Consider the following 27,904-nt stretch of genomic DNA (forward strand, 5'->3'; position numbering starts at 1 on the left):
CTAGCCACGAAATTGTTGTCACCTCGATCCCTCCTCCTCTAACTGTTCTGAATATGTTTGATACTATTCTGTGCTCCTACTTCAGGAGCTGTATATACAGTATTTTGTTTATTTAAAGTCTCTCTGAGGCAACTTTGACTCAAGCCAGGTTAGCAGTTCCCACAGGAAACTTATCTGGAATTCACAGTTGGAAATTACTACACCTTTTCTGAACATAGCACGTCTCACATTTTATTGTAATAATTCAATTGGAGTTGACTTTTGAACAACACTAGCATTAGAGGCATTGACACCTCTGCTGTTAAAAATTGGTGTATAAATTTTTAAAATAATTTTTATTGTTCAGATTATTAGAGTTATTCCTCTTTTTTCTCCCCATAGCTCCCCTCCACCTGGTTTCCACCCCACCCCATACCCTTAACACCGCCCCCCCCATTGTCCTCATCCATAGGTGTTTGATCTTTGTCCAGTCTCTTCCCGCACCCTCCACACCCACTTTCTCCCTGAGAATTGTCATTCCACTTCTTTCTATGCCCCTGATTCTATTATATTCACCAGTTTATTCTGTTCATCAGATTTTTTATTCACTTGATTTTTAGATTCACTTGTTGATATGTATTTGTTGTCACTTTGTTGTTCATAATTTTTATCTTTATCTTTATTTTCTTCTTCTTAAAGAATACCCTTCAGCATTTCATGTAATACTTGTTTGGCAGTGATGAACTCCTTTAGCTTTTTCTTAATCTGTGAAGCTCTTTATCTGACCTTCAATTCTAAATGATAGCTTTGCTGGGTAGAGTAATCTTGGTTGTAGGTTCTTGCTATTCATCACTTTGTATATTTCTTGCCACTCCCTTCTGGCCTGCATAGTTTCTGTTGAGAAATCAGCTGACAGTCATATGGGTACTCCCTTGTAGCTAACTAACTCTTTTTTCTTGCTGCTTTTAAGATTCTCTCTTTGTCTTTTGCCCTTGGCATTTTAATTATGATGTGTCTTGGTATGGTCCTCTTTGGATTCCTTTAGTTTGGGGTTCTCTGCACTTCCTGGACTTGTAAGTCTATTTCTTTCACTAGGTAGGGGAAGTTTTCTGTCACTATTTCTTCAAATAGGTTTTCAATATCTTGATCTCTCTCTTCTTCTGGCACCCCCATAATTCGGATGTTGGTACGCTTGAAGTTGTCTCAGAGGCTTCTTACACTGTCTTCATATTTTTGGATTCTTTTTTCTTTTTGCTTTTCTGGTTGGGTGTTTTTTGCTTCTTTGTATTCAAATATTTGACTTGATTCTTGCGATCCTCTAGTTTGCTGTTGGATCTCTGTATATCATTCTTTATTTCAGTCAGGGTATGCGTAATTTCTAATTGGTCCTTTTTCATATCCTTTAGGGTCTCACTAAATTTCTCAGTGGTTTATAGAAGATTCTTGAGTAACCTTATAACCATGGTTTTGAACTCTATATCCAGTAGTTTGCTTTCCTCCATTTCTTTCATTTGTGACATGTTTCTTTGTCTCTGCATTTTGGCTGCTTCCCTGTGTTGATAGAGTGGCTTTCTGTGCTAGGTGTCCTATAGGGCCCAGTGGCTCAGCCTCCCTAATTACCTGAGGTGGACATTCTTGGTGCACCCCTTTGTTGGCTGTGTGCACAGTCTTGTTGTAGTTAAGCCTTGATTGCTGTTGGTATCACTGGGAGGAATTGACCTCCAGACCAATTGGCTGTGAGGACCAGTTATGTCTACAATGGGAGAACTGCTGTGCTGGAGACACCCTTATGGGGCAGGACTTGCTCCAGTGGGGCTGTGGTGTGACTGAGTCTGCCTCCTGAGTGTGTCCCTTATGGATATGAAGAGTTGTAATCTGGTATGGTCTCACTCTGAACACTGGGTACACTGGCTCTTGGGTCTCCAAGGAGGTGCAAAGTCAGCCACTGCCTGAGACCACCCAGCAGGAGCTACATAGAGATCTGCAGATTCCTCTTCTTTGTTTGGGGTTTGGAGGTGCCCAGATGAGGCCCAGCTATGAAGCAGTGCAGGCTGCTGCCAGCCTTAGGCCTTCTTTTGGAAGCTCTGGGGATCTCTGACCCAGCTGCAGTTTGTTAGGTTTTAGATTGCAAAAGGCCAGGTCATTCATATGCAAAAGCAATGTCCACAGGTTGGGTGGGGTTGTAAATTGAGTTGGGCGGGGTCTCAGGGAATCACCAGGGTGGAGCAAACAGCAATGGCTGCCCATCAGCCCTGCCCTGAAGAGGTCCCTGGGTCTCTCTGTCCCACAGCCTGGTGCAGAAACAATGATTGCTGTGAGCACCTCTGAGAGAAAGCCGCCCTCCTGTTCCTGTCCCGATGCCAGACAGTCCAGTTTCTCCCCGTATGAGTCTGGGTCCCCAGAGTCTTTCCTGGAACTGGAGTTTAGAGCAGTCAGGAGCTTGTATCTCCCTCCCAATTGTAAAAGACCACAGTGTACGCAGTTGCCAGCCCATTTCTCATGCCTCCGTACCTCAGTTCTTCTGTACCTCTGCCCCTCCTCCCAGTCTCAGTGCGCTTTTCTCTTTCCTTCTAGTTGTCGAACTTCCACTCAGCCAGCCTTCCTATGTATGGTTCTGGATGATATCCGTTTTGTCTTTTACTTGTAGTTTTGATGTGGTTGTGGAAGGCAGCAAGTTCAGGTGTTTATCTATGCTGCCATCTTGTTTTTTCCTGGTGTATAATTTTTGACACCCCTCCCAAACTTTACCATAGTCCTTTGGTATCTACAGGGGATTGGTTCCAGAACCCCCCTAGGGTTACCAAAATCTGCAGATGATCAAGTCCCTTGCATAAAATAGCACAGAACAATGCATAGAGTGGGTCCTCCATCTCTACGGAGTCCCAACTGCTTTGCTGGGACTACTACATTCATAAACCTTTAATAATAGCTTCCATGGTTTGAAGCATCTTACTATCAATATCCTGAACTGTTTTCCATCTGTGGTTGGTGGAATCTGTGGATGTGAAATGTGGGGTATGGAGGGCTAACTACATATTTATTGAAAAAAAAACACACATGATTAAGTGAACCTGTGTAATTCAAACCCATGTTGCTCAAGGGTTAACTGTATTTTCCTATTAATAGCTCAGACTTTGAACACCTTCATGGCAGGGATTGTTTTCCATTTTTGCTTTTCCAGAGTTAAGACAATGCCAGGCCTTAAATCTGTGTTAATCAATATTTATCAATATGAATAGACATACAGGACACACTCAGGTGGAGTTAGTCTGGTAAATGTAAAAAATGTAGTCAAGGACTCACTCTTAGGAGCTGCCTGTTGTTAGAACCTCATTATTCTATAGATGAAGACACTGAAACAGAGTTGAAATGAATTGCTAAAGTCACAGAGTTATATTTCAGCAGAACTGAGGATAGCATTTAAGATGGGTCCTTATCTTATAGGACCTTTCTATAGCAATGCTGGTTCTAAACACTTTTTTTTTTTTTTTTTAGCTATGAAGGTCTTTATTGAAATAAAATTGTATTTGGCCCACCTCAAATTGTTAGAAGTAGAACTGCTCTGATAGTGTTGGTGATGTCGGCAGGGGAGAAGGAGGAAGATAGAAGGGCCTAGAGCTGTGTCTTCTGCTCGCACTTATCTTATCCTCTACCTCCAGCTGTTGGGATCTCCAACCTTTGGAATGGTTCCATGGAATACAGTTTGAAAAATACTGTGTTAAACTCAACCCCCTTGCTTTCTCCTTTTGCTCTACAAATAGCTAACCACACTCACAAAGGAACAAAATAAAATTATACATCCAGTGCTCATGGCTGCTCCCTTAAGTAGAACATCTTGCCCACTTGGGAACCCCAGAGGGACCAGATGGGCAGGTGTCATTTCAGCCTGTCAGTACAAAGTGCCCATTCTTGTACTTTGAGTGAAGCCATCACAGTGGGTGGGTCTCCCATGGCACATCTGCACAGCTGGATCTCACAGGAAGTAGTGCAGCTCTTCAGAGATAAGTTTCACTGGGGAACAAAGAGGGATTTTGTTCACTGCCTCAAGAATGATGCATTGAACCTGAAGTCTACTTTTCAATTCATATATCTAGAAACAGGGCAAAAATGACCCAGTGTGCTCCTTTCTTCTTCCCGAGTCAGGCAGAGTGCCATCCTCTTCTTGCTTTCCAGTAAGATTGAGACAGCACTCTCTCCCCTTTTGTGTACAGATCATTTCTGCTACTCCTACCTCACTCCCTGAAATCAAGTTTACACATTTATAATTGTGCTTATTTTACACATTTTTCACTCATTGGGAATTTGGGCAGTTCAGCATATTGACAGTAAGATGCTCCAAACCATGGAAGCTATTGTTAAAGCTTTATGAATGTAGTAGTTACAGCAAAGCACCACATAGTCATGGCGTTGAAGCTTTTTTATTTAAGGAAAAGCCATGAGTGAAGACAGACAGACTATGGTTTGAAGTCGATTCCCTTTGACTAGGTATTTGTGTTGACATTATAAAGATAAAAAAATGAATCCCAGAGAGGTGGAGTGTTTTGCTTAATATTCCACAGCAAGTCAGTGTCAAGGACACCTGGGCAAGGCTCATTATGCGCGCTCTGTAAGCTGGACTGCTGGTGCAGCAAACATCTGACTCTCCACTTGGGTCTCCATACAAGCTTCACAGGCACAGGGCCACATTTGACTTTCCAGAAGTTGTACATTTCCTGTGAGATAATGAGGTGTGGTATGGAGGCAGGCAGGATTTATATGGCAGTTAAATGTAGTTTGGTATAAAAAATATGATTGCATTATTCACTGTGGCATAGCAAAGATCACCTCTGCCCCCTTGCTTTCGGCTAGATCAGCAGATATAGTCCACGATTAAGGAAACACTGTCAAATATTTCTTTATAGTTTAATTTTCTTCCTGTTCACCATTGCCTGCAATGCCCTTGCCTTTGGGAAAAGTGGCAAAATAAACGGCTTTTTAAAAATTGGCTTCATTCTTCCTCCTTTTAGGGAATGATTTAGAAATTCAGATTGGCTTTAGTGGTGGATTATCATCTTTGGCATGTTGCATGTGGGAATGAATTAGCTAAGTAGGAACTGAGAATCTCCATTCAAGATAAACCAAAGACCTTTTGGCAGCTGGTAAAATCCTGAGATGGGGAGATGCCCCCCAAAGGATCTCTTTTCATTTAGGAAATGTCTTAGTAAGAAACACTTTCTAACAATCAGAAAAGTTCCATGATGAGTTGAGTCAAATGTGGATTTATGAGCTCTCAGTCTCAGAAAATGGATAAACATAAACTAAATGTCCCCTTTTCAGGGAAGCTATCAAAGGGATTTTTGCATGAAGATTAGATAGTCCTGGGCTTTAATATTAATTCTGCCATCTCATTCTCTAAATTCTGAGTCTCAGTTTATGAAATGGGGCTAACCATGCTTATCCCACTGCTTTGTTCTGGGGATAGTCATATAAAATGCCTAGAATATGATAGATCCTCAATAAATAAAACAACTGTCCACAGCTCACTTCATTCAAGACATAGATCTTTGGAAGAGTAAACACTTTTTCCAATGGAAAGAGTTAATAATGGAAGACATGTTAGGCATTATGGGAAATGGGTGAGGAAAACATTTTGGGAATGGTAGTATAAGTGCCTTGTGTGACATTAAACTTCTGTATGAGAATGATTTATCTCGATGTTCTAGGTCAATGTAGGGTCATGTGATGCTCAGGAGAACGTTGATGGTCTAGAGCAGTGGTCGGCAAACTGGCCCCTTGAGTGTGGCACTTCCACAAAATACCACGTGCGGGCGCGCATGTACAGTGCGATTGAAACTTTGTGGCCCATGCCACGGGGCCAAAGAGCTGCATGTGGCTTGCAAGCCATGGTTTGCCGACCACTGGTCTAGAGAATCTGAATCTCTGTTGAAGGATGGGAGTATTTACATTAGCAGCAATACCATGGACTGTCACATATTTTTTTGATATTTTTTTCTTTATTGATTAAGGTATTGCAAATGTGTTCTTATCCCCCATTGTCCCCCCACTAACCCAGTCCTGCCCTCTCCCTCAACCCCTGTGGTCTGTGTCCATCGTTTATGCTTATATGCATGCATACAAGTCCTTTGGTTGATCTCTCCCCCTTACCCAACCCTCCCCTACCTTCCGTTTGAGGTTTGAGCATCTGATCAATGCTTCTCTGTCTCTAGATCTGTTTTCATTCATCGGTTTATGTTGTTCATTATAATCCACAAATGAGTGAGATCATGAGATATTTATCTTTCTCTGACTGACTTAGTTCACTTAGTATAATGTGCTCCAGCTCCATCCATGGTGTTGCAAATGGTAGGAGTTCCTTCCTTTTTATAGCAGCATAGTATTCCATTGTGTAGATGTGCCAAAGTGTTTTAATCCACTCATCTGCTGATGGGCACTTAGGCTGATTCCAAATCTTAGCTGTTGTAAATTGTGCTGCTATGAACATAGGGGTGCATATATGCTTTCTGATTGGTGTTTCTTATTTCTTGGGATATATTCCTAGAAGTGGGATCACTGGGTCAAATGGAAGTTCCATTTTTAGTTTGAGGAAACTCCATACTGTTCTCCACAGCGGCCGCACCAGTCTGCATTCCCACCAGCAGTGAAGGAGGGTTCCTTTTTCTCCACATCCTCGCCAGCACTTGTCATTTGTTGATTTATTGATGATAGCCATTCTGACAGGTGTGAGATGGTACCTCATTGTTTTGATTTGCATCTCTGGGATGATTAGTGACTTTGAGCATGTTTTCATATGTCTCTTGGCCTGGCCTTCCTTATGTCTTCTTTAGAAAAGTATCTATTTAGGTTCATTGCCCATTTTTTGATTGGGTTGTTTGTCTTCCTTTTGTTAAGTTGTGTGAGTTTCCTGTAAATGTTGGAGATTAAAACCTTATCAGAGATATCGTTGGCAAATATGTTCTCCCATGAAGTGGGTTTTCTTGTTGTTTTGTTGATGGTTTCTTTTGCTGTGCAGAAGCTTTTTATTATGATGTAGTCCCATTTGTTTATTTTCTCTTTAGTTTCCATTGCCCTAGGATAGCAATGGCAAAACTATGACATGTGTGTCAGAGGTGACACATGAACTCATTTTTTTGGTTGATTTTTCTTTGTTAAATGGCATTTAAATATATAAAATAAATATCAAAAATATAAATCTTTGTTTTACTATGGTTGCAAATATCAAAAAATTTCTATATGTGACACGGCACCAGAGTTAAGTTAGGGTTTTTCAAAATGCTGACACCCCGAGCTCAAAAGGTTCGCCATCACTGCCCTAGGAGCTGTGTCAGTGAAGATACTGCTTCACCATATATCTGAGATTTTTCTGCCTGTTGATTCCTCTAATATTTTTATGATTTCCCATCTTACATTTAAGTCCTTTATCCATTTTGAGTTTATTTTTGTGTATGGTGTAAATTGGTGGTCTAGTTTCATTTTTTTTGCATGTGTCTGATCATATTTCCCAGCACCATTTATTGAAGAGGCTGTCTTAACTTCCTTGTATGTTCTTGACTCCTTTGTCAAATATGAATTGAGCATAGTTGTTCGGGTCGATTTCTGGGCTCTCTATTCTATTCCACTGATGTATATGTCTGTTCTTGTGCCACTACCAGGCAGTTTTGAGAACAGTGGCTTTGTAATACATCTTGATAGCTGGTATTGAGATCTCTCCTACTTTGTTCTTCTTTCTCAGGGTCACTGCAGCTATTCGGGGTCTTTTTTTTTTTTATTCTAGATGAATTTTTGGAGAGTTCTTTCTAGACCTGTGAAATATGCTGTTGGTATTTTAATGGGGGAGTGCATTGAATCTATAGATTGCTTTGGGTAATATGGGCATTTTAATGATGTTGATTCTACCAATCCATGAACATGGTATGTTCTTCCATCTGTTTATGTCTTCCTCTGTCTCTTTTTTTCAATGTCCTATCGTTTTCTGAGTAGAGGTCTTTTACCTCCTTAGTTAAGTTTATTCCTAGGTATCTTAATTTTTTTGTGTGCAATGGTAAATGGGATTGTTTTTTAGTCTCTCTTTCTATAAGTTCACTATTGGTGTATAAAAATGCCATAGATTTCTTGGCATTGATTTTGTATCCTGCTACATTGCCGAATTCATTTATTAAGTCTAATAATTTTTTGATGGAGTCTTTAGGGTTTTCTATGTATAGTATCATGTCATCTGCAAATAATGACAATTTTACTTCTTCTTTTCCAATTTTATTTCTTCTTCTTGTCTGATCACTTTGGCTAGCACTTCCAGTAGTATGTTGAACAGGAGTAGTGAAAACGGGCATCTCTGTCCTGTTCCTGTTCTTAAGGGAAATGGTTTAGTTTTTGCCCATTGATTATGATGTTGGCTGTAGGTTTGTCATATAAGGCTTTATTTATATTGAGGTATGATCCTTCTATTCCCACTTTGCTGAGCGTTTTTTTATCAGATAAGGATGTTGGACTTTGACACATGCCTTTTCTGCATCAATTGATATGAGTATGTGATTTTTGTCTCTCAGTTTGTTTATATGATGTATCACATTTATTGATTTGCGGATATTGTACCAGCCTTGCATCCCTGGAATAAATCCCACTTCGTTATGGTGTATGATCTTTCTAATGTAATGCTGGATCTGGTTTGCTAGAATTTTGTTGAGGATTTTAGCATCTATGTTCATCAGGGATATTGGCCTGTAATTCTCTTTGTTTGTTGTGTCTTTATCTGGTTTTGGGATTAGGGTAATGCTGGCTTCGTAGAAAGAGCTTGGAAGTGTGCCTTCCTCTTGAATTTTTTGGAATAGTCTGAGAAGGTTTGGTTTTAGTTCTTTGAATGTTCAGTAAAACTCCCCTGTGAAGCTATCTGGTCCAGGGCTTTTGTTTGCTGGAAACTTTTTGATTACTGTTTCAATTTTATCAGTAGTTAGTGGCCTATTCAGGTTTTTTGATTATTCATGATTGAGTTTTGGAAGGTTGTATTTTTCTAGGAATGTGCCCATATCATTGAGGTTGTCCAGTTTGTTGGAGTAGATTTGTTCATAGTATTTTTTTACAATCCTTTGTATATCAGTGGAGTCAGTTGTTACTTCACCTCTTTCATTTATGATTTTGTTTATTTGTGTCCTTTCTTTTTATTTCTTGGCAAGACGGGCTAGAGGTTCATCAATCTTGTTAATCCTTTCAAAGAATTAGCTTTTGGTTTCATTGATCTTTTGTGTTGTTTTTTGTTCTCTATGTCATTTATTTCTGCTCTGATCTTTGTTATTTCCTTCCTTCTGGATACTGTGGGCTTTTCTTGTTGCTCTCTTTCTAATTCTTTAAGTTGCAAGGTTAGATAATTTATTACCAGTTTTTCTTGTTTTTTTTTTGAGGTAGGCCTGTAGAGCTATGAACTTCCCTCTCAGGACTGCTTTCATTGTGTTCCATAGATTTTGGATTGTTGTGTTTTCATTGTCATTTGTTTCCAGGATGCTTTTTATTTCTTCTTTGATCTCTTTGGTAACCCAATCATTGTTTAATAGCATGCTAGTTAGCCTCCAAATGTTTGATTTTTTTCATTGTAGTTGATTTCATCTTAACATGTGGTCTATCTTTGAAAATGTCCCATGTGCACTGGAGAAGAATGTATATTCTGTAACTTTGGGGTGAAATATTCCGAAGATGTCAAATAAGTCCATCTAATCTAGTGAGTCACTTAGGATTGCTGTTTCTTTGCTGATTTTTTGTTTAGAGGATTTATCCAGTGGTGTCAGTGGGATATTACAATTCCTTACTATGACTGTATTGCTATCAATCTCTCTCTTGATATCTTCCAGAAGTTGTTTTATGAATTTGGGTCCTCCTGTATTGGGTGCATATATGTTTACCAGAGTTATATCTTCTTGTTAAATTGCTCCCTTTAGTATTATGTAGTGGCCTTCCTTATCTCTTGTTATGGCCTTTACTTTGAGGTCTATTTTGTCAGATATAAGTAACGCAACCCCAGCTTTTTTCTCATTTCCATTTGCCTGAAAAAAGTTTTTTTCCATTCTTTTACTCTCAGTCTGTGTGAATCCTTTGTTCTGAGGTGGGTCTCTTACAGACAGCAAGTATATGGGTCATGTTTTCTTATCCATTCAGCTATCCTATGTCTTTTGACTGGAGCATTTAATCCATTTACGTTTCATGCTATTATTGATAAGTACTTGTTTGTCATCACTTTTATTCTTAATGTTTGTGTTTCTTCTTGCCTTTCTGTTTCTTCTTTTTATGCAGTCCATTAGCATCTCTTGCATTGCTGGGTTGGTGGTAATAAATTCTCTTAGCCCTTTTTTTTTTTTGTCTGTGAAGCTTCTGATTCCACCTTCAATTTTAAATGATAGCCTTGCTGGGTATAGTATTCTTGGGTTCAGTCCCTTGCTTTTCATCACTTTATATATTTCATTACCTTCCCTTCTAGCCTGGTGTGTTTCTGTTGAGAAATCAGTTGATATTCTAATAGGAGATCCCTTGTAGGTAACTTTCTGTCTCTCTCTGGCAGCCTTTAAGATTCTTACTTTGTCGTTGGTGTTTGCCAATTTAATTATGATGTGTCTTGGTGTCGGTCTTTTGGGGTTCATCTTGTTTGGGACTCTATGTGCTTCTGGAACTTGTGTAGTTTTTTTTTTCTTGCCAATATCAGGGACGTTTTCTTCAAACAGGTTTTCTATTCCTTGCTTCTCTTCCTTTCCTTCTGGTACCCCTAATATGCAAATGTTGTTTCATTTTGTGTTGTCCCAAAGCTCCCTTAGGCTCCTTTAGGCTCTCTTGCTTTCTAAATTTTCTTTCCAGTTGCTGCTGTTTTTGTATGTTTTTTCCTACCTTGTCTTCTAATTCGCTGATGCAGTCCTCAGCCTCTTATAGTCTACTGTTTAAGCCTTCCATTGTATTCTTTATTGCAGAGATGTCGTTCTTCATTTTCTCTTGGTTCCTTTTCATGTTGGTGACATTCTCATTCATCTCCTTATAATTCTCTTTGAGTTGTGTATATTTGACATTGAGTTGTGTATATTTGTCATCAAGCTGTTTGAGCATCCTTATAAACATTACTCTGAATTCTTTCTCTGACATGTTACTTGCCTCAATTTCATTTCACTTCCTTTCTGGTGATTTCTCTTTTTCTTACCTTTGGGGGTTGCTTTTTTGTCTTCCCATGTTTTGCTGTAATGTTTTAATTGTAGATCTAATTATTTTGCTACCCAGGTTCTTTTGGGGATGGTGTTACTGGTATGATCTCTCAGGTTTCCTGGGCTTGGTAATCTAGTGTAGCTCCCTACTTGAGCTATTCGGGTTCTCTTGATGTAGGCCTGTGAGCTGTAAAGGGGAAACTGCAGTGTCTAGAAGTCAGCAGCCATGGAGGGAGGTGTCCCAATTTTTGCTGTCTTGCACCCTTGGTTGAAATCACGCATGCCCAGTGGGGACTCACAGTAGCACCCAGGAGCTGTCTGTTGGGGTGGTGGGGCTCAGGAGGCCTGCACTTTGGGAAGGCATGACTGTGGTGTCTAGAGTTCTGTAGCTGTGGGGTGGGCAGACTCAGCTTTCATTGCTGCTTCTGTTGGATACATATGCCCCTAGTAGCAGCACACATGGGCACCCGTGGTGCGTTTGCCAGCTGGGTGTACTGACACACTCTGAAAGGCCTGTTACTGAAGCTACGCGATTGAGGTGTCTGTGGGCAGGTATCTCCGAAGAGGGAATTCAGAGTTTCTACAGCCCAGCAGTGCGTCCCTGTTTGTGTAAGTGCACACCCATCGGTGGCTTACAGCAGCGCCCAAGAGCTGCCTGTGGAGTGGTGGGCTTGGAAGGCCTGCACACTTAAAAAGCTCAAAACTGTAGACTCCAGAGTTTTGTAGCTGTGGGGTGGGAAGACTCAGTTTTTGCTGCTGCGTCCATGTTTGGATACACATGTGCTCCCAGTGGTGGCTCACAGGGGCACCCGCAGTGCATTTGCCAGCACGGTACACTGATGCACTCTGAAGGGCCCTGGCACTGAAGCTGTGCAATCAAAGTGTCTGTGGGCAGGTATCCAGGATGAGTGAATTCAGAATTTCTATTGCCGGGGGAGTTCATCCCTGTTTGTCCAAGATCACATCCAGTGGGGGCTCACAGCGTCTCCCAAGAACTCCCTGTGGATCAATAGGCTCAGGGGGCCTGAGTGCTGTGACTGTGGCAGTATGTTTGCCAGCACGGAACTCTGATGTACTCTGAAGGGCCCTGGTGCTGAAGTTGTGCAGCTGAGGTGTCTGTGGGCAGTTATTCAGGAAGAGGGAATTCAGAATTTCTACTGTGGGGCAGCGCACCCTTGTCTGTACAAAATCGTTCCCAACGGGGGCTCACAGCGGCATCCAAAAGCTGCCTGTTGAGTGGTGTGCCTAGGAAGCCTGCGTACTGGAAATGTATGGCTGTAGTGTCTGGAGGTCTGCCACTAGGGATCGGGGGAGTTGAACTTACGGCTGCAGGAGCAGAGCACCTTTGGAGGTGGAGTTCCAAGGGTCCACAGGTCTGTGGGTGGGGCAGCAGGATTTTGGCTGGAGTGGCTGCCAGGTCACAGGCAGTGTCCAAGGCCTGTCTGGGTGGTGGTGCTGATGAGTTCCTAGAAGAGGCCATTTTCCCCTTCAAGATGGCATGGGCTCTGTGTTGGAGTCCCGCAGTCTGGCAAGTACCTACAGCAGTGGTAGTCCCTGTGCAAGAGTGCCTGGTCTGCCAGCCCTCTGTACTCCTGCTGGATTTAACTGTCCCTCACTCACTCAAACACACACCACACACATCCACACACTCTCTTTTCATCCCCTCCTCACTCACATCCTCTCCCTTACCTCCATCCTGCCAGATGCCATCTTTCCCTTTTTTCCAAATATTTCTTTATAGTTTAATTTTTTTTCCTATTGACCATTGCCTGCAGTGCACTTGCTTTTGGTAAAAGTGGCAAAATAAATATGGCTTTTTAAAAATTGGTTTCCCAGACAATGCCTCATGGCATATATTCCAGAGCATGAAATATGGAATCAAAACTGGATTAGGAATCAGGCTCTAGCTTTTTAAAATTATCCTATATAATAAAAGTCTAATATGCAAATCAACTGAATGGTGGAATGACCGGTAGCTATGATGTGCACTGACCACAAAAGGGCAGACACTCAATGCAGGAGCTGCCCCTGGTTGTCAGTGCACCCCCAGTGGGGGAGCACCAGAAGCTGGGGAGTGAAGCAGCAGTAGTGGGAGCCTCTTCCGCCTCTGCTGCAGGTAGGTGGTAAGGAGCAAGGGATCCCAGACTGCAAGAGCCTTGGACTATGAGAGGGATGTCTGACTGACAGCAGGCAGACATCCCCCGAGGGGTCCCAGACTGTGAGAGGGTGCAGGCTGGGCTGAGGGACACCCTCCAGTGCACAAATCTTGTGTACTGGGCCTCTAGTCTTTTATAATTGTTTCCCTGACCAAGTTGCTTAACTTTTATAGGCTTCAGTTTCTTTATATATATAAGATGAATGATAAATATATTTATCTTGAAGAGTCATATCAAAGATTAAATGAGCTAAAATGTGTAGCACCTTATCAATAATAGTTGACATTTACTGAGTACTTAATATGTATCTGAAACTTTTGTATGTATTTTGAAGTAATAACTTATTTAATCACAACCACAATAAGAATACTACTTAAATTCACATTTTATAGGTGTGGAAATTGAGGTACAGAATAAAGGAGTACCTTGTTCAATGTTTAGATCTAAGTAGTGTTTAGAGACAGGAGTCAAGCCTAGGTAATCTGGACCTAGTGCCTATGCTAACTATCAAACCACACTGACTTCTCAGATATTCTTTTCTTCATATAAAGTCTTAATTCCCACTACTATATGGCTTTCAAAGTAGTTATTGCCAGGAGAGAGCAGGTGAAGAGATGTATTTTTGATGTTTCTGAGATTCTCAGGATCTTGTCTCAATGTTGAAGCACTGTTCTACATCACCATCATGGCTTGACTTGGCTTTCCAGGGTCCTCCTAGGAATCCAACTTTTGTTATAATATTGCTATTGGAAAATGCATTCAACATTTCAGAGGATAGATTCACACAAGGACATTTTCACTAGTACTTATAGTAGTGGTGATGGAATAGCAACTTTCCTCACCCTTAGTGAAGTCCAATATGCTTCACATTCCTTTTTGCCTTCTTAAAATGTTACCATGAGATGTGAGGAAGGGGATGGGAAAACTGGTTTGGGTTTTCTTTTCTAAAAGCAGAAAACAATGTAATTAGTGGGAAATTTACCCATAATCTTGATCTTCAAACTCTTTTTCCCTCTTATTCCATTAAATTGCTTTATTTTAAAGTAAGAAAAACATGCATAAATAGCCAGACTACTAAATTCTCTTTAATGACTGAAACTAATAAAAAATGGCTCTGGTATCTCATCCAGCCTCTCAAATAATGGCTCTGTTGTTTTGATCTCAGAAGTGTAAGGGAAGCTTTATATTCAGAGATGGGCGTCCCTGTCTTGAGCACCTGAGAGACTGCATTATATATTTGAAAACCATTTTACAATGTCCCCTTCCTAGAGTGTGGGGCCATTGGTGCTTTGATGTGGTTAAGTAATTTAGTACAATCATGTAATAGATTAAATTAGATTTCAGCTTCCTTGAAATTTTTGAAGAATGCACATGAAATGAATGCATCCATAATCTTGTAGCACTGAGAGGATTTCCCATTTTCCTATTTTTTTTTTTTTCATAGCGAGGTGCTGGTAGAGAAGGCATCCTTCTCTTAACCTTGAGTAGAAGCAAAGGAGAAATTGCTGAATTTTATTGTGAAGTATTCATGCCTGAGTGAGAGAAAAGAAATGCGTATGGGAAAGAAAGAGGGAGAGATTTTCTAAGATATCAAAGAAGAAACTGCTTTAAATAAACATTATCTTGTGGAGGGCAGGAGTGCAGGCAAGAGCAAAGACTTTGCAAGGGATTTGTAAACAGGCAGATCTGAGTTTGAGTCTTGATTCTACAATTACCTTGTTTTGTTACTTCATCTTCCTGGGCCTGTTCTCTAATCTGTAAAATTGGAACCATAATATTAAAGTTGAATTGTTAGTGCGTGATTAATTGAGATGATACAGATAAAATGTCAGAATGCTTGGCAGAGTCAATGCTTAATAAAGCGTTCCTTTCCTCTGATTCCTAGAGGGGTTTTGCCTCTAATAACTTTGAGAAATTCATTTGATATTTATAGGACTCCTTCTTTAATATGAATCCTGGTTCTCACTACTGACTATAAAATTTTGGAAAAGATCATTAACTGCTCTCTGCCTCTGTTTCCTTATCTGCAAAAGGTGGACAATAATATATAGTTTTATGACCAGGCTATATTCTAGGACCTTGGGCACCCTGGTGAACAAATGAAATGAGGACTATTATAAGATTGAAAGGAGTTAGTAAATGCAAAAGAGTACCTGTTATAAAAGCAATCAATAAGGGGTGTTATTATCATAAAAATGAACAAACAATATTTTCTATAGTCTAAGTCAGCCTTGATTTTATTATGTGTAAAGGGCACTATTATAATTCAGTTTTTTTTCCTTCTCACAAATCTTGGCTTTTAACACTATGGACTTGCTAAGGTTTCAAGAGCATTTGCTTCGAGTTGACAAAAGATCCATGTTTCTGTAGGTCAGTTAGTCTTTCCTGAGTGGGTCTTTCATGTTTTGCCTTCATTGTGAAGGCTGTCAGAGGACGTGATTTCCGGGGCAAAGTGCTTTATAAGGGAATGAGAAATACATTGGAGGAAAATCATGTCTGTTATATAAGGTACATAGTAAGTGTTGAATTACTAATGAGCATTTATAAATAATTACAATGATTTCTTTTAAGAATTTATAAAAATAACCTAATAAAAAAAGCATAAGTCAAGCAAATGACTTTCTAATGATAGAACCCTTTGGCAATATAGCTTCTTGTAAATGGAGATCATTGAAGGTTAGTAAATATTAATAGAAAAACCATGAAGCACATACTATGAATAAATAAAATCAAACTGTCCTTGGAAATGGTCATCTTTCTTCAATGGAGAACCCAACAGATAGAGCAGGAGTGTGTTTCAGAGACAGAAATTTCACAGGTTTGGTGATCTTCAGCAAATTGATTTTTCCTCCTATTTCTCCAGGCATTCCTTAAAAGCAGAGTTGAAATCAATATTTTGGGATTCTTGTTCAATACAAATATGAAAGTTTCTGAACATTTAATATCCAAATGTAGGAAGATGAATTTGTTTGTTTTCAACAATGGGAATTAGCGATCTGATCCAGAATGTGTGCAGTGCTGATGAGTTTCAGCGTGTTTCTAGAGTACACTGCTGCTTCTCTGCTCAGCAGAAGCTTTTGTGGTCTATGCATTTTATTGGAATGCCATTAAGTTTAAATACCTCTCTTAGCCTGAAGGAATAGAGCTGACCTGAGTGGTAGGCTTGGTGCTGCAGGAAGAAGTTTCTCACTCAAAGCTGAAAATCTTGTACTTTATCATATGTAGGTTAAATTTGAGCAAGAAGTTTGGGTGTAATAATTGAAAGAACTCTATGTATACTTGGAAACTAGAATATGATTTCAAGATTGGGAAAACTGTAGAGAGCAAAGAAGACCAGCAGGTTGTGAATATGTGAAGGGTTATCACAAACATTTACATGGAACAGACATTGAATTCTTTGTTGGCCTTCATGAATCTACTTCATTTTAGTATCTGGAAAGGTGAGCTACATTTAATGGTCTGAGCATGAAATGGACAAAATAGCCATTATTCTTATTTAAAGACTAGAGGCCTGGTGCATGACATTTGTGCACTTGGGGGGGGGGTGCCCTCAGCCTGGCCTGTGCCCTCTTGCAGTCCGGGACCCCTTAGGGGATATCCCCTGAGGGATCCTTAGCACTGCCTTGGAGGCAGGAGAGGCTCCCGCCACCACCACTGCACTTGCCAGCTGTGAGGCCGGCTTCTGGCTGAGCAGCACTCTCCCTGTGGGAGTGCACTGACCACCAGGGGGCAGCTCCTGTGTTGAGTGTCTGCCCCCTGGTGGTCAGTGCACATCATAGTGACCAGTCATTCTACTATTTGGTCGATTTGCATATTAGGGTTTTATTATATAGGATTGTCCATTCCACTATTTCTTATTATCTCTAAAACCAAGTTATAATCTGTGAGCCCCATTGTGCCTCTTTCTTTTCACCTTTCTCTATAAGGAAATTAATGTATTTGAATTTAAGAATTTTTCTGTCACCTATGCATGTTTATTTTAAAACAAACAAAAATGAAGACCAGCCTCAAATCCCACTGGCTGTGGAAAACAGTCATTATGGACACTTATGAGCAAGCCATGCCTTATGCATGAAAATCTCTGATTGGAATGATAGCAAAATCCTTACACTTTTGTAGGACAGTAAGTCCAATGCAGAACGTATTTGAAAGATTTGATATGTAAATTAGCCATTGAAATCAGAGTGGGTGGGACCATAGTCCTGCAACATAGGAAAAGCAGTGGTTCCCAAATCTAGTTAAGTATCAGAATCACCAGTGAACTTATTAAAATACAGAAGTGAAACCCACCTTACTGAATTAGTGTCTCTTGGGGTGAGGAACTCATACCTTTTTAGTTTGCATTTTCTTTATTTTTAACTTAAAGTGCATCAAAATGATTTCTATTAAAGTTTCTCTAAGTGTGGCTTGTAGTCTAGTTGCATTTGAGTCTAGGAGTGAGAGGGTGAGAGTGAAAGTGAGAAAGGAATGCATATTAAAATACAGATTCCTGAGCTTCACTCCAGTCCTACTGAATCTGATGAATGCTTCATGTGGGTTTAATTTTTTCATTAAGACTTCATTTTTTTAGAGCAGTTTTAGGTTTACAGCAAAACTGAGATGAAGGTACAGAGATTTATCATATAACGTTGGCTCCCTACTATGCATAGCCTCCCTCATTATAAACATTCCCCACCAGAGAGGTACATGTGTTACAATTGTTGAAGCTACATCAACACATCATAATCACCCAAAGTCCATCATTTACATTATGGTTCACTCTTGGTATTGTACATTCTATGGGTGTAGATGAATATATAATGACATGTATTCATCATTATGGTATCACCCAGAGTATTTTCACTGCCGTAAAAATCCTCTGTGCTTCACTATTCATCTCTCCCTCCCCACAACCCCTGGCAATCACTGCTCTTTTACTGTCTCCATAGTTTTGTCTTTTCCAGAATGCCATATAGTTGAAATCATACAATATGTGGCCTTTTTGATTTCTTTTATTTAATAATATGCACTTAAGATTCTTCCGTCTTTTCATAGCTTGAAAGCACATTTCTTTTAACACTGACTAAAATTCCATTGTCTGGATGAAGCACAATTTATTTATTTATTCACCAATTGAAGGATATCTTACAAAATCCAGGTTTTGGCAATCATAAATACAACTGCTATAAACATTTATGTACAGGTTTTTGTGTAGACATAAGTTTCAACTCCTTTGAATAAATGCCAAGGAATGTGAGTATGGTAAGAGTATATTTAGTTAGCAACCACCAAACTGACTTCCAAAGTGTCCATGCCATTTTGCATTTCTGCTGGCAATTACTGAGTGTTCTCATTGCTCCAAATCTTCATCAGCATTTGGTGTTGTCATTGTTTCAGACCTTGGTCATTCTAGTAGGTGTGTAGTGGCATCTCATTGTTGTTTTAATTTGTATTTATTTGATGACATGATGTGAAACATCTTTTCATATACTTATTTGCCATCTCTATGTGTTCCGTGATGAGGTGTCTGTTAAGGTCTTTGGACGGTTTTTAAATTAGGTTGTTTGTTTTATTATTGTTAAGTTTTAAGGTTCATTATATATTTTGAATTATTCCTTTATCAGATGTGTCTTTTGCAAAAAGTTCTCCCAATTTGTGACTTGTATTCTCATTCTCTTGATCAGGTAATTCTGATGTCAAAAGTGTTTGAGAATTCTATTGTATATTCTCCTGTGTATGGGCCATGGATGGAGGAGATCTGCATAATTTGAATCGACCCTAACAATCAATAGATGGGAATTGTCTCAGCCACAGCAATAGGGAAAGAAGCTACTCAATCCTACGCAAGATACTTGGTAAATTATCAATATAATCTCATTTTGTATTGATAACCATGTTATGAAATAGATATTAAAATACTCATTATAAAGGACCTTAGTTGAAGTCCTAGAGTTGGAAAAAGTGGAATCAAGATAGGGTTCCACTAACTGATAACAAAGCTTCATGTCTATCATACCTGATTGCCTGCCAGTAAGTCTCTATGTGTAAATCAGTGGAACTAAACTTTAATTTTTACTCCGATATTATCTAGCTCTGTGGTGTTAGGTATGTCTCTGGGCTTCCATTTCCTTACTCTTTATAGCTTAAATGTCATGTAAGGGTATGGCTCTATTTTCTATAGTAGTCTTCCTTCTTAAATATCTAATACAATACACTGCACCACAGAAAGAACATCTGTGGGAATAAGCCTATAATCTATGTTCTATTCTCTTCTAGGTACCTTTCTGAAGTCAATATTTAAATGTTTAAAAAAAATTTTCATTTTCCACATGTGTACAGGCAGCCTGAGACAGAAATCTGGTGTGTTGAAGATGCATTGGCATTATTTACTAACTTATATAGCTTAGAATGTTCCCAGTCACCTGCCCTTACAATAGGGCCATCGATATTAACACCAACAGAATCTCAAGAGACTTATTCAGTGAGACTAGAAAAATAAAAAGTGGTCTCATATTTGCTATGGCTATTTGCCTTTTACATTCCCGGGTAAATGATGTCTAACCTCTGGCACCCTCTGTGTACAGTAAAGGTTAAGGGCCTTTACTTCTAGATGCCTATTGTATTTATAATGCAGGCTGCCTCATTCTAGAACTAAACACTTCTGGAAATATTAGCAGGGACATTTAGACAGCCAGGAGATTTCTGGCAGCTTTTAGAGTCTCCCAAACTTATGCCCACACTGTCCTCACAAGCAAGCACGTGACTGAAGCCATGACTTAGATGCATACTTGCATGCCCTTCAATGTGACTAGACTTTTCTGAATGATTTCCTCTGGCCCCTCCAGACTTAGCATTCATATCCCATGTTTTCTCAAGGTCCTTGGCTTGACTTACTCTTTCATCTCCTTGCATCCCATTTCCTTAGCAGTGGCCCTAAAGGATGCTGTCCATGGCCAGCCTTCAGCACTCAGCACTTAGTGGTGACTAAGTGTTCCTATCTCCACCTCTCTACAGTTCTCTGACCACTGGGGGATAAGATGGGCAAGGGCTTTAACAAGGAAGAATGATCACATGCTGGTTTGCAGCAATGATCCTTATGTATTTCCTAATCCCAGCATAATTATTATTATTTTTTAAAATATATTTTATTGATTTTTTACAGAGAGGAAGGGAGAGAGATAGAGAGTTAGAAACATCGATGAGAGAGAAACATCGATCAGCTGCCTCCTGCACATCTCCCACTGGGGATGTGCCCGCAACCCAGGTACATGCCCTTGACCGGAATCGAACCTGGGACCTTTCCGTCCGCAGGCCGACGCTCTATCCACTGAGCCAAACCGGCTTCGGCCCCAGCATAATTATTGATCTTGTTGCCTTTCTCTTACAAGATGGTCCAGGTTTGAATGATTTAACTTACAGTGTCATTCCATACACAATGTTATCTGTCCCAAGAACATGGTCCTATAGAATCACACCCAGTGTCCGAAAGGCACAGAATTACAAACCAAATAAATTCCTGCCTCTGATGATTTTTTATGTATTATGGAGCTTTCTAAAACAGAGCTTCTCCTAGCACAGTCGCTGGTATAACACAGGCATAAAAATATGGAAGATTATTAAATCTTGTCATTTGTCACATTACCTGGGTTAATATAGATAATAAACCTATGTGAGTCAGCCCAGCATAGCATCTGCTAAGCTCCATGATAAATGAGCTTACGCCATAATAAAGTACATATTTTCCATTTTGAAAGGAAGCCCTAAACTTCTCAGACCAACTCATCCTTTCTGTTTTCTACTGCCTGATTGCCTTACTTACCAATTCTGTGACTCATTTTTTAGATAAAGAGTAGTAAGTATTTAAAAAGTCAGAAGATACTATTACAGAAAACAAAGAACTGAGAGTTCTGTCTGTAATAAGTGTTTGGAGCTGAAGCAATCCAAGGTAAAGGAGGAGAAAGCGCTCATAAGAGAAACGTTTGTTTGGGTTTTACAAGTGATGATAACTTATTCAGAAAGAACGGGAGTTCGTTTGAGAAGGATGGGAAAGATTGAGGGGAGCTCTAAAAGTCTTATTTTGTTGTGAGATGTCTAGCTACAGTGATGGCCTCTGTATTTCAGATGATGTAGGAATACTGCTCTCCCATCTTGGGCCCAAAGGAAATATGTGCTTTTGGAGGCAGACAGATTCCAGGTCTTGGAATGAATGGGAAGCCTTAGAGCAATCGCATGTCCTCTGCTTGGAATGCATTCCTGGGGATTTGTGGTCTTTCCATCTGGGCTGCAGGTGATGGCAGGGAGGAGGAAAAGGCCCAAGAGGGAATCCAAGATCCTGGGTTTGGCGGGAGCTTTAGCTGGATTAACACGAAGGCAGCAATCATGGAAAGGCAGAGGAATTTTTAACTCCCAAGGGCAGCATGCTGCTTGGGTACAGTATTGGGGGCACATGGTGAGGTCTAAGCAATAATAGTGGAGCACCTGAGTTTGGAAGTGGAGGAGAGCAGAAAACTTCTTAAGCAGCAAAGATTAGAGGAGCCATGCTTAAATACAAAGACAAGAGCAAGGATGAAGGACTAGAGATTGGTCACAAAGAAAGAGACATCTTTGGGCATGAAATTAGCTTCTAAGTTCTTTAGGGAAGATCAGAGTCTATGACCCCTTAAATATTTGAAACAACTGTAAACAAAAGCCCAGCTTCTAAACAGATGTACTATGTTCTACGTTGTGCTGCAGAAGTGGTTGATTTAGAGAAGGCTGTACTTAAAAAAAGACTGGTTCAAGTCTTATGTCTACCCTTAACTTCTTATATATGTTTGGGCATTTCATTTTGCCTCTGTTTCTTCACTTAAAAAACTTGGACTGTAAATCTGTGCTGTCTAATATGGTAGCCACATATGATTTTAAAAACTTAAGTAAAAAATTCAGATCTTCAGTCACAGTAGTCACATTTCATGTGGTCCATAGCTACATGTGTTTAGTGGCTACCATACTGGACAGGGAGGAAGATATGAAAGATTTTCATCTTTGTAGAAAGTTCTTTTGAACAATGTTGCCCAAATTATCTCTAAGTCTACTTCCAGTCTGGATTTTCTCTAAGTCAGTTTGAGAACTGTAAAGAAAGGTCAGGGATGAAGCCAGATGCCATTTATGCCCAACCCAGGAATCCTCTATCTTTGCAATGAAGCTCCCATTGTCTTAGTGGAGGTTTTTTCAGAGTTGAGCCATAGTCCGAGGCTCTGACTCCCCTTCTCCATTCACAGGTATCAAATTTGCATTGCAGCATTGCCTACTGCTTCTTCCCCCTTTAACTTGTACAGGCATTGTTCTCAATAAATCACTTGCACTTCTAATTCCATCTTGGAATCTGTGTTTTGGAGGACCTGAAATGAAATGTGAGGAAAAGTTCTTCATGACAAACAGTTAGAATCATCAAAGAATATGACTTCAAGTCATAGTATGAGCAAAATATCTCTTGCTCCTCACCTTCCTGGCCTCTATCTCTGTTTTGCCTAGTCTCTTGGAGTAAATTTGATAGTTCAGAGTTCACATTTGATCTCTGGCCATTACCTTGTGCTTAATAATTTGACCATACCTCAATTCAAGGCCCACCCTCACTCAGGATAAAGATTCTGATTCTCCTTTCCTCTGTGCTCCATGGCCTTGGCCAACTTCCTCATTCCCAGCTTTGGGCTTTGAATACTAGCCCAGGCAAGCCAGTAGGCACCTTTTTGCCCGGAAGGAAAGGTGAAAAAGCCTGCAGATGAAACTCAGAACAAGAAAGTGGGCTATTCCAACATGTGTAACTTAGATGTGCCAGCCTGGGAGTCTAGTGGAGTTGCAGAAGGGCACCCAGAAGGGTGCAGGCCAGTCAATAGAATTCCTTGAAATTCATCTAGTCTTTGGGGGAGGCTTGGAAAAATAGGAAATGCTCCTAAAAAGGCAATGGTGGAATATGTCATATCACTCACTTTTTTCTATTTAATATTCAACAAGTGTTTGTGCTATGCTAGGTCCTGTCCTTGCTAGAGATGAAAATATAAATTAATTGAGTCCTTGCTGCTCCTGGGGTCCTAGACTTTAGACTTGGAACAGGAATTCAGGAACTCTATATGAGGCAGAAAACAAGCAATAGACCTAAAAGAAAACATCCCAGTCAAACTATGGGCAAGAAAGAATTGAAGCTAATACAAAGGAGGTGGCTCTGGAGCCACTCAAACTATCCTACCTCAGGTGGCTCTGGGGTTTGGACTTGAGACTCAAGCAGCTCCTGATGGGGGAGAAAAGAACAGTAGAATCTGGGAGCCAGGAAGAGTTGAACTCTGGCCTTCCTGGATAGACACTTTGCAGATTTCTGAGTGACATATATGATTCTGGAGGACTGAAAGAAGTGCTCACTGGGCTTCTGATTATAATTCATCATTCTATAGCAGCTAGTGTTTGTCAATTGAAATATACAGAATTCATCCAAACAAAAAACTTGTACTATAGGCAGGTGTAAAAGGCTGCATGTAATAGAGACCCCACTTAATAGAGGCATATGTGAGATAAACCTTCAATTCCCTACCCTATACATGTCCTGTTCCTAGTGTGATTCTGCTTTATGAAGTCACGAAGGAAGGACCCAGACTTCTTCTCTCTTGTTGCCCTAACATCCCTAGGTGATGCTCTCAACCACATGGTCCAAGATTGCTTACTACCATGCCGGGATTCCATCCAGAATGAAGAGGGAGAGGGGAAGAGGCAAACATGCCTTTCCCTTTAAAGGTAGAGCCTGGACATTACACACATCACTTATGCTCAGATCCCACTGGCCACAATTTACTCTCACCGTCCCTAGGAGAGACCATGTGCCAAGGTGAAGACAATGGATAGCGGTAGTGGGTAATTCCCATCAATCCCATGTACACACTTAATTTACAGAGTGCGGCCCATTTCCAGCACTTTCCTAGGTAGGATTTCTAAACCTCCTTTTTACCATCACAATCCCTCAGACCTACCTCTAGTAATACTTTTTTTTTTTCACCCGTGGATTGTAACTCTGTGTTTATTTGTATCTGTGAGCTTCTTGCCAAGCAGAAACTATTCATTTTATTATGTGCCAAGCCTGGCACAAAGTAGATGCTCAAAACATGGGCTATCTGGCTCAGTTAAATGCTTGGTGAGTGGATGAAATCCTCCAAAAATGAAATGTTACAAAATCCCTGCCTGAAAGAGACATTCAACTCAAGGCACTTATTTCCCCCCTGTGAGGACAGACTGGACTTATACTTTTTTTATTTTTAGATATATTTTTGCAATTTTTGAGATGATTTGAAAAAAAAATCTATTCAGATTAGGTATGATTTACTGAAGGGATAATTAAATTTGTGTAGAAGCTTCAAATTTGGCATTCCCAGATGCAAAGGTCACTGTGCATTTCAGCCCCAGGCCTCTCTAAGCAGTCGCTCATTGCATTCCTCTGTGGGTAGGAACTGGACAACCTTTCTGGCTTGGTTATACCAAGTGGAAGTAACATCCTTTCCCACCCCCTGCCACATCAAAGGGGCCCTGGGAGCAGGGAGGAGTGTTATGTGGCTTTTCACTTCAGGAAGCAAGCATAATGATGCTATTCATTGCATTAGCTGCAAAAAAACTATCATTAAGTCTTTGAATGTCGTATAATCACAGGGAAGGGAACCAATACTTTGGAGTTCCAAATATGCCAGGCGCTTAGCGACCACCATCTCGTTTAATCTTCTCAATATTCTATGAGGAAGGTAATTTGAATCCCCATTTTACAGTTGAGAATCATCTTAGAGAGATAAAATAATGTGCTGATGTGGTTCTAGGGTTGCATGAGGGTCTGCCTCTCCAAAAGCCTGCACTCTTTCCAGGATGTCAAATGGCCATCCCTTCTATTCCTAGACTACTTTGTAATGCATAAGTTGCCTTTGTAACACCAACTCTCTTGACCTTGACTATTGTCCTGTGAGGTGTGGGAGGCAAGGGTGTTTGGTCCCATTTTGCAGATGATGAACGGAGGTTCACAGATTAACTGACTTGCTGCATATCACACTGCTATGAGAGCCAGAGCAGATCTTTAAGTCTAGGGCTCTTTTGTAGAGGTTGTGTAATTGGTAGGAGTAGAGAAAATGAGTTGATTTTTTAAAAATATCAAACATTGTCACAATAGAGCCCAAGAGAGGTGACCAACTTGTCTTGATTTTCCCAGGACTTTCCTGGTTTAAGTACAGGAAGTCCTGCATCCTGGGAAAACCCATAGCCCTAGGCCAGTGGTTGGCAAACTGCGGCTCACGAGCCACATGCGGCTCTTTGGCCCCTTGAGTGTGGCTCTTCCACAAAATACCACGTGCGGGCACGCACGTACAGTGCAATTGAAACTTCGTGGCCCATGCGCAGAAGTCAGTATTTTGTGGAAGAGCCACACTCAAGAGGCCAAAGAGCCACATGTGGCTTGCGAGCTGCAGTTGCCGACCACTGCCCTAGGCAATCTGAGAAGGTTGAGTTCTGAGTGGGAACATTTTCTTGAATTACACAGAAATCAATAATTTTTTTGACAAAGTCGTGACAAGGAAACAGCATCATAAAAACACTTGATTTCTGAATAACAATGTGATTATTGTTGGCTCAAAGTTATTTACTAAAAACATAAACTCCGGTGGGGAATCCAGAGTTCAAGAACTTGCCCCAGCTGTGTCTGGTAATTGTGCCTCTGTCCCATTGGTCTTCATCTTAGCACCAAGACCACTCTGCATCATCTATGTATTTAGCCATCAGTGGTTCTCAAACTTAGTCAATAGTCACATGGGGAACTTATTAAAACACTGATTGCCCCAGTCCCAGAGATTATTATTCAGTAGGTCTGGGGTGGGGCCGGGAACTTATACCTCTAACAAGATCCCATGATGCTGCTAATTTGTGGAATAATCTTTGAATAGTACTTGGTGACTTGGATGGTCCCTAAAGTGTGGGTGTAAGGCAATCCTTTGGGGTATGTGAAGAAGATTTAACATTTATGTATATTTTTATAAAATTAAAACATTTCTAAATAGCAAATAGGATAAATAATGTATTATTAGTACAGTAGTATATGTAAATAATTTACATGTAAATAAATACACATAATTAGGGTTGGGTGTCAAAAAGAACTTGAGAGAATTGACTAATCAACTTTTTTCCAATAGGGCAGGTGAGTCCTACAGCAGAGTCACCTCTTTGCATCCGAAACCTGCATTGTGGAAGACGGTTGGGGCTGTGTTTCCATAAGGCTGCCCAGGTGATTCTTCGATACATTGAAATTTGAGAGCCCTGATCTGCATTCTGGGACCCAGTTTCTGAGCCAATGGTTTCCCAGGTGTGATCCCAAAGCAGCAGTAGCATCATGGGAAACTCATTAAAAATCACATGATGAGGCCCCACCCTAGACATACCGAATTGAATACTCTGGGAGTCCTGCCTAACAATCTGTGGTCTAACAAACCCTCCAAGAGAGTCTGATGCCTCATAAAGTTTAAGAAACACTGTTCTCCACAGGAGACCTTCAAGGAAACTTCTAGCTAGTGACTCAGTAATGGGTTATCTTAGAGCCCACTGTTTCTGACTTTTGGACCTGCAGACAAGTCTCTCTTGAAGCCTGAATTCCCTGGGAAAATGAATTCCTAGCTACTTTAATCTGTCATAGTATCGAAGGTGAACAAACTATGTCTAAGCCTTGCTGAATCTCAGTTTTTTTGATCTGTAAAGTGGGCGAGCCCTGATAATACCTTAATTGTGAGGATCCAATTAGACAATGGGTGATAAAATGGTTTTGTTGATTGTACTTTGAAAATCGTATTTAACTTAAAATTTGAGCTTTGTTTGAATTTCTGATTCACAGGATTTGTTCATCCCTCTCACCTGATCCATTCTCACTTTCATTTTCTTCTAGTGATGGTAATACTATTTATTGCGTGGCCACTATCTGTCAGACACTGTTAATTCTTTACACACAATTATTGCTAATCCTTACCAGCCAAATCAGTATCCCTATTTTACAGTTAAGGAAACCAAGATCTGAAGAATTTACAGAATTTCCCTAAAAAATAGAGCTTGGATTTAATTCAAGGCCACCTGAATATGAAGCTGACACCCCTTGAATCACAGCACATGAAAATCCTTATTCTAGCCTCATCCTTAGAAGTTGACCTTTGCTTGTCCCTTTTGGGTCCCAAGTTCCCTGAGGGTAGCTTGTCGCCCAGGCCCTGAGCCCTGGTTTGGACATGGATGCAAGGGGCTAGCAGTATCCTGCTGGAGTCAGCTGATGCCAGGGGCACACAAGAGTCTGTAAATATCACTGCTTCACCCCAAAGCAATCACATTTCTGCCTCAAACCCCACCTGAAACTCTGCCTTTTAAATACTATGACTTTCTATTTTCAGCACATGATTACACAGGCTGCCTTAGGAGCCTGTCTTATCTGTTTGCTTTTATATCCATAAAGTGGTGCACTGTGTGCTATAGGTGCTGTTGGTCGCTGCCTAATAGCCACTCCCCTCCTCCTTGTTGCAAGAATCTGATTTGTTCAGCCACTTTCTCCTTTTTCCCTGTGAATCAGAAGCACCCACCCCCGTTCATTGCAGCTCTGTT

General features: G+C 40.4%; 1 protein-coding gene across 1 annotated transcript in view; it reads left to right on the forward strand.

The window, feature by feature from the left end:
* The window catches only part of LOC308516496 (uncharacterized protein), a 225,838-nt gene that overhangs the window by 18,429 nt on the left and 179,505 nt on the right, over positions 1-27,904 (forward strand). Inside the window, exons 2-4 of the mRNA XM_081087474.1 lie at positions 18,964-19,134; positions 23,938-24,043; positions 26,464-26,555. Coding sequence (XP_080943600.1) covers positions 19,072-19,134; positions 23,938-24,043; positions 26,464-26,555 — 261 coding nt within the window. The 5' untranslated portion in view covers positions 18,964-19,071. The remainder of the gene's footprint in view (positions 1-18,963; positions 19,135-23,937; positions 24,044-26,463; positions 26,556-27,904) is intronic.

This window comes from Myotis nattereri (genome assembly GCF_964212035.1).
Source record: "Myotis nattereri genome assembly, chromosome: 3".
NCBI lineage: Eukaryota > Metazoa > Chordata > Mammalia > Chiroptera > Vespertilionidae > Myotis > Myotis nattereri.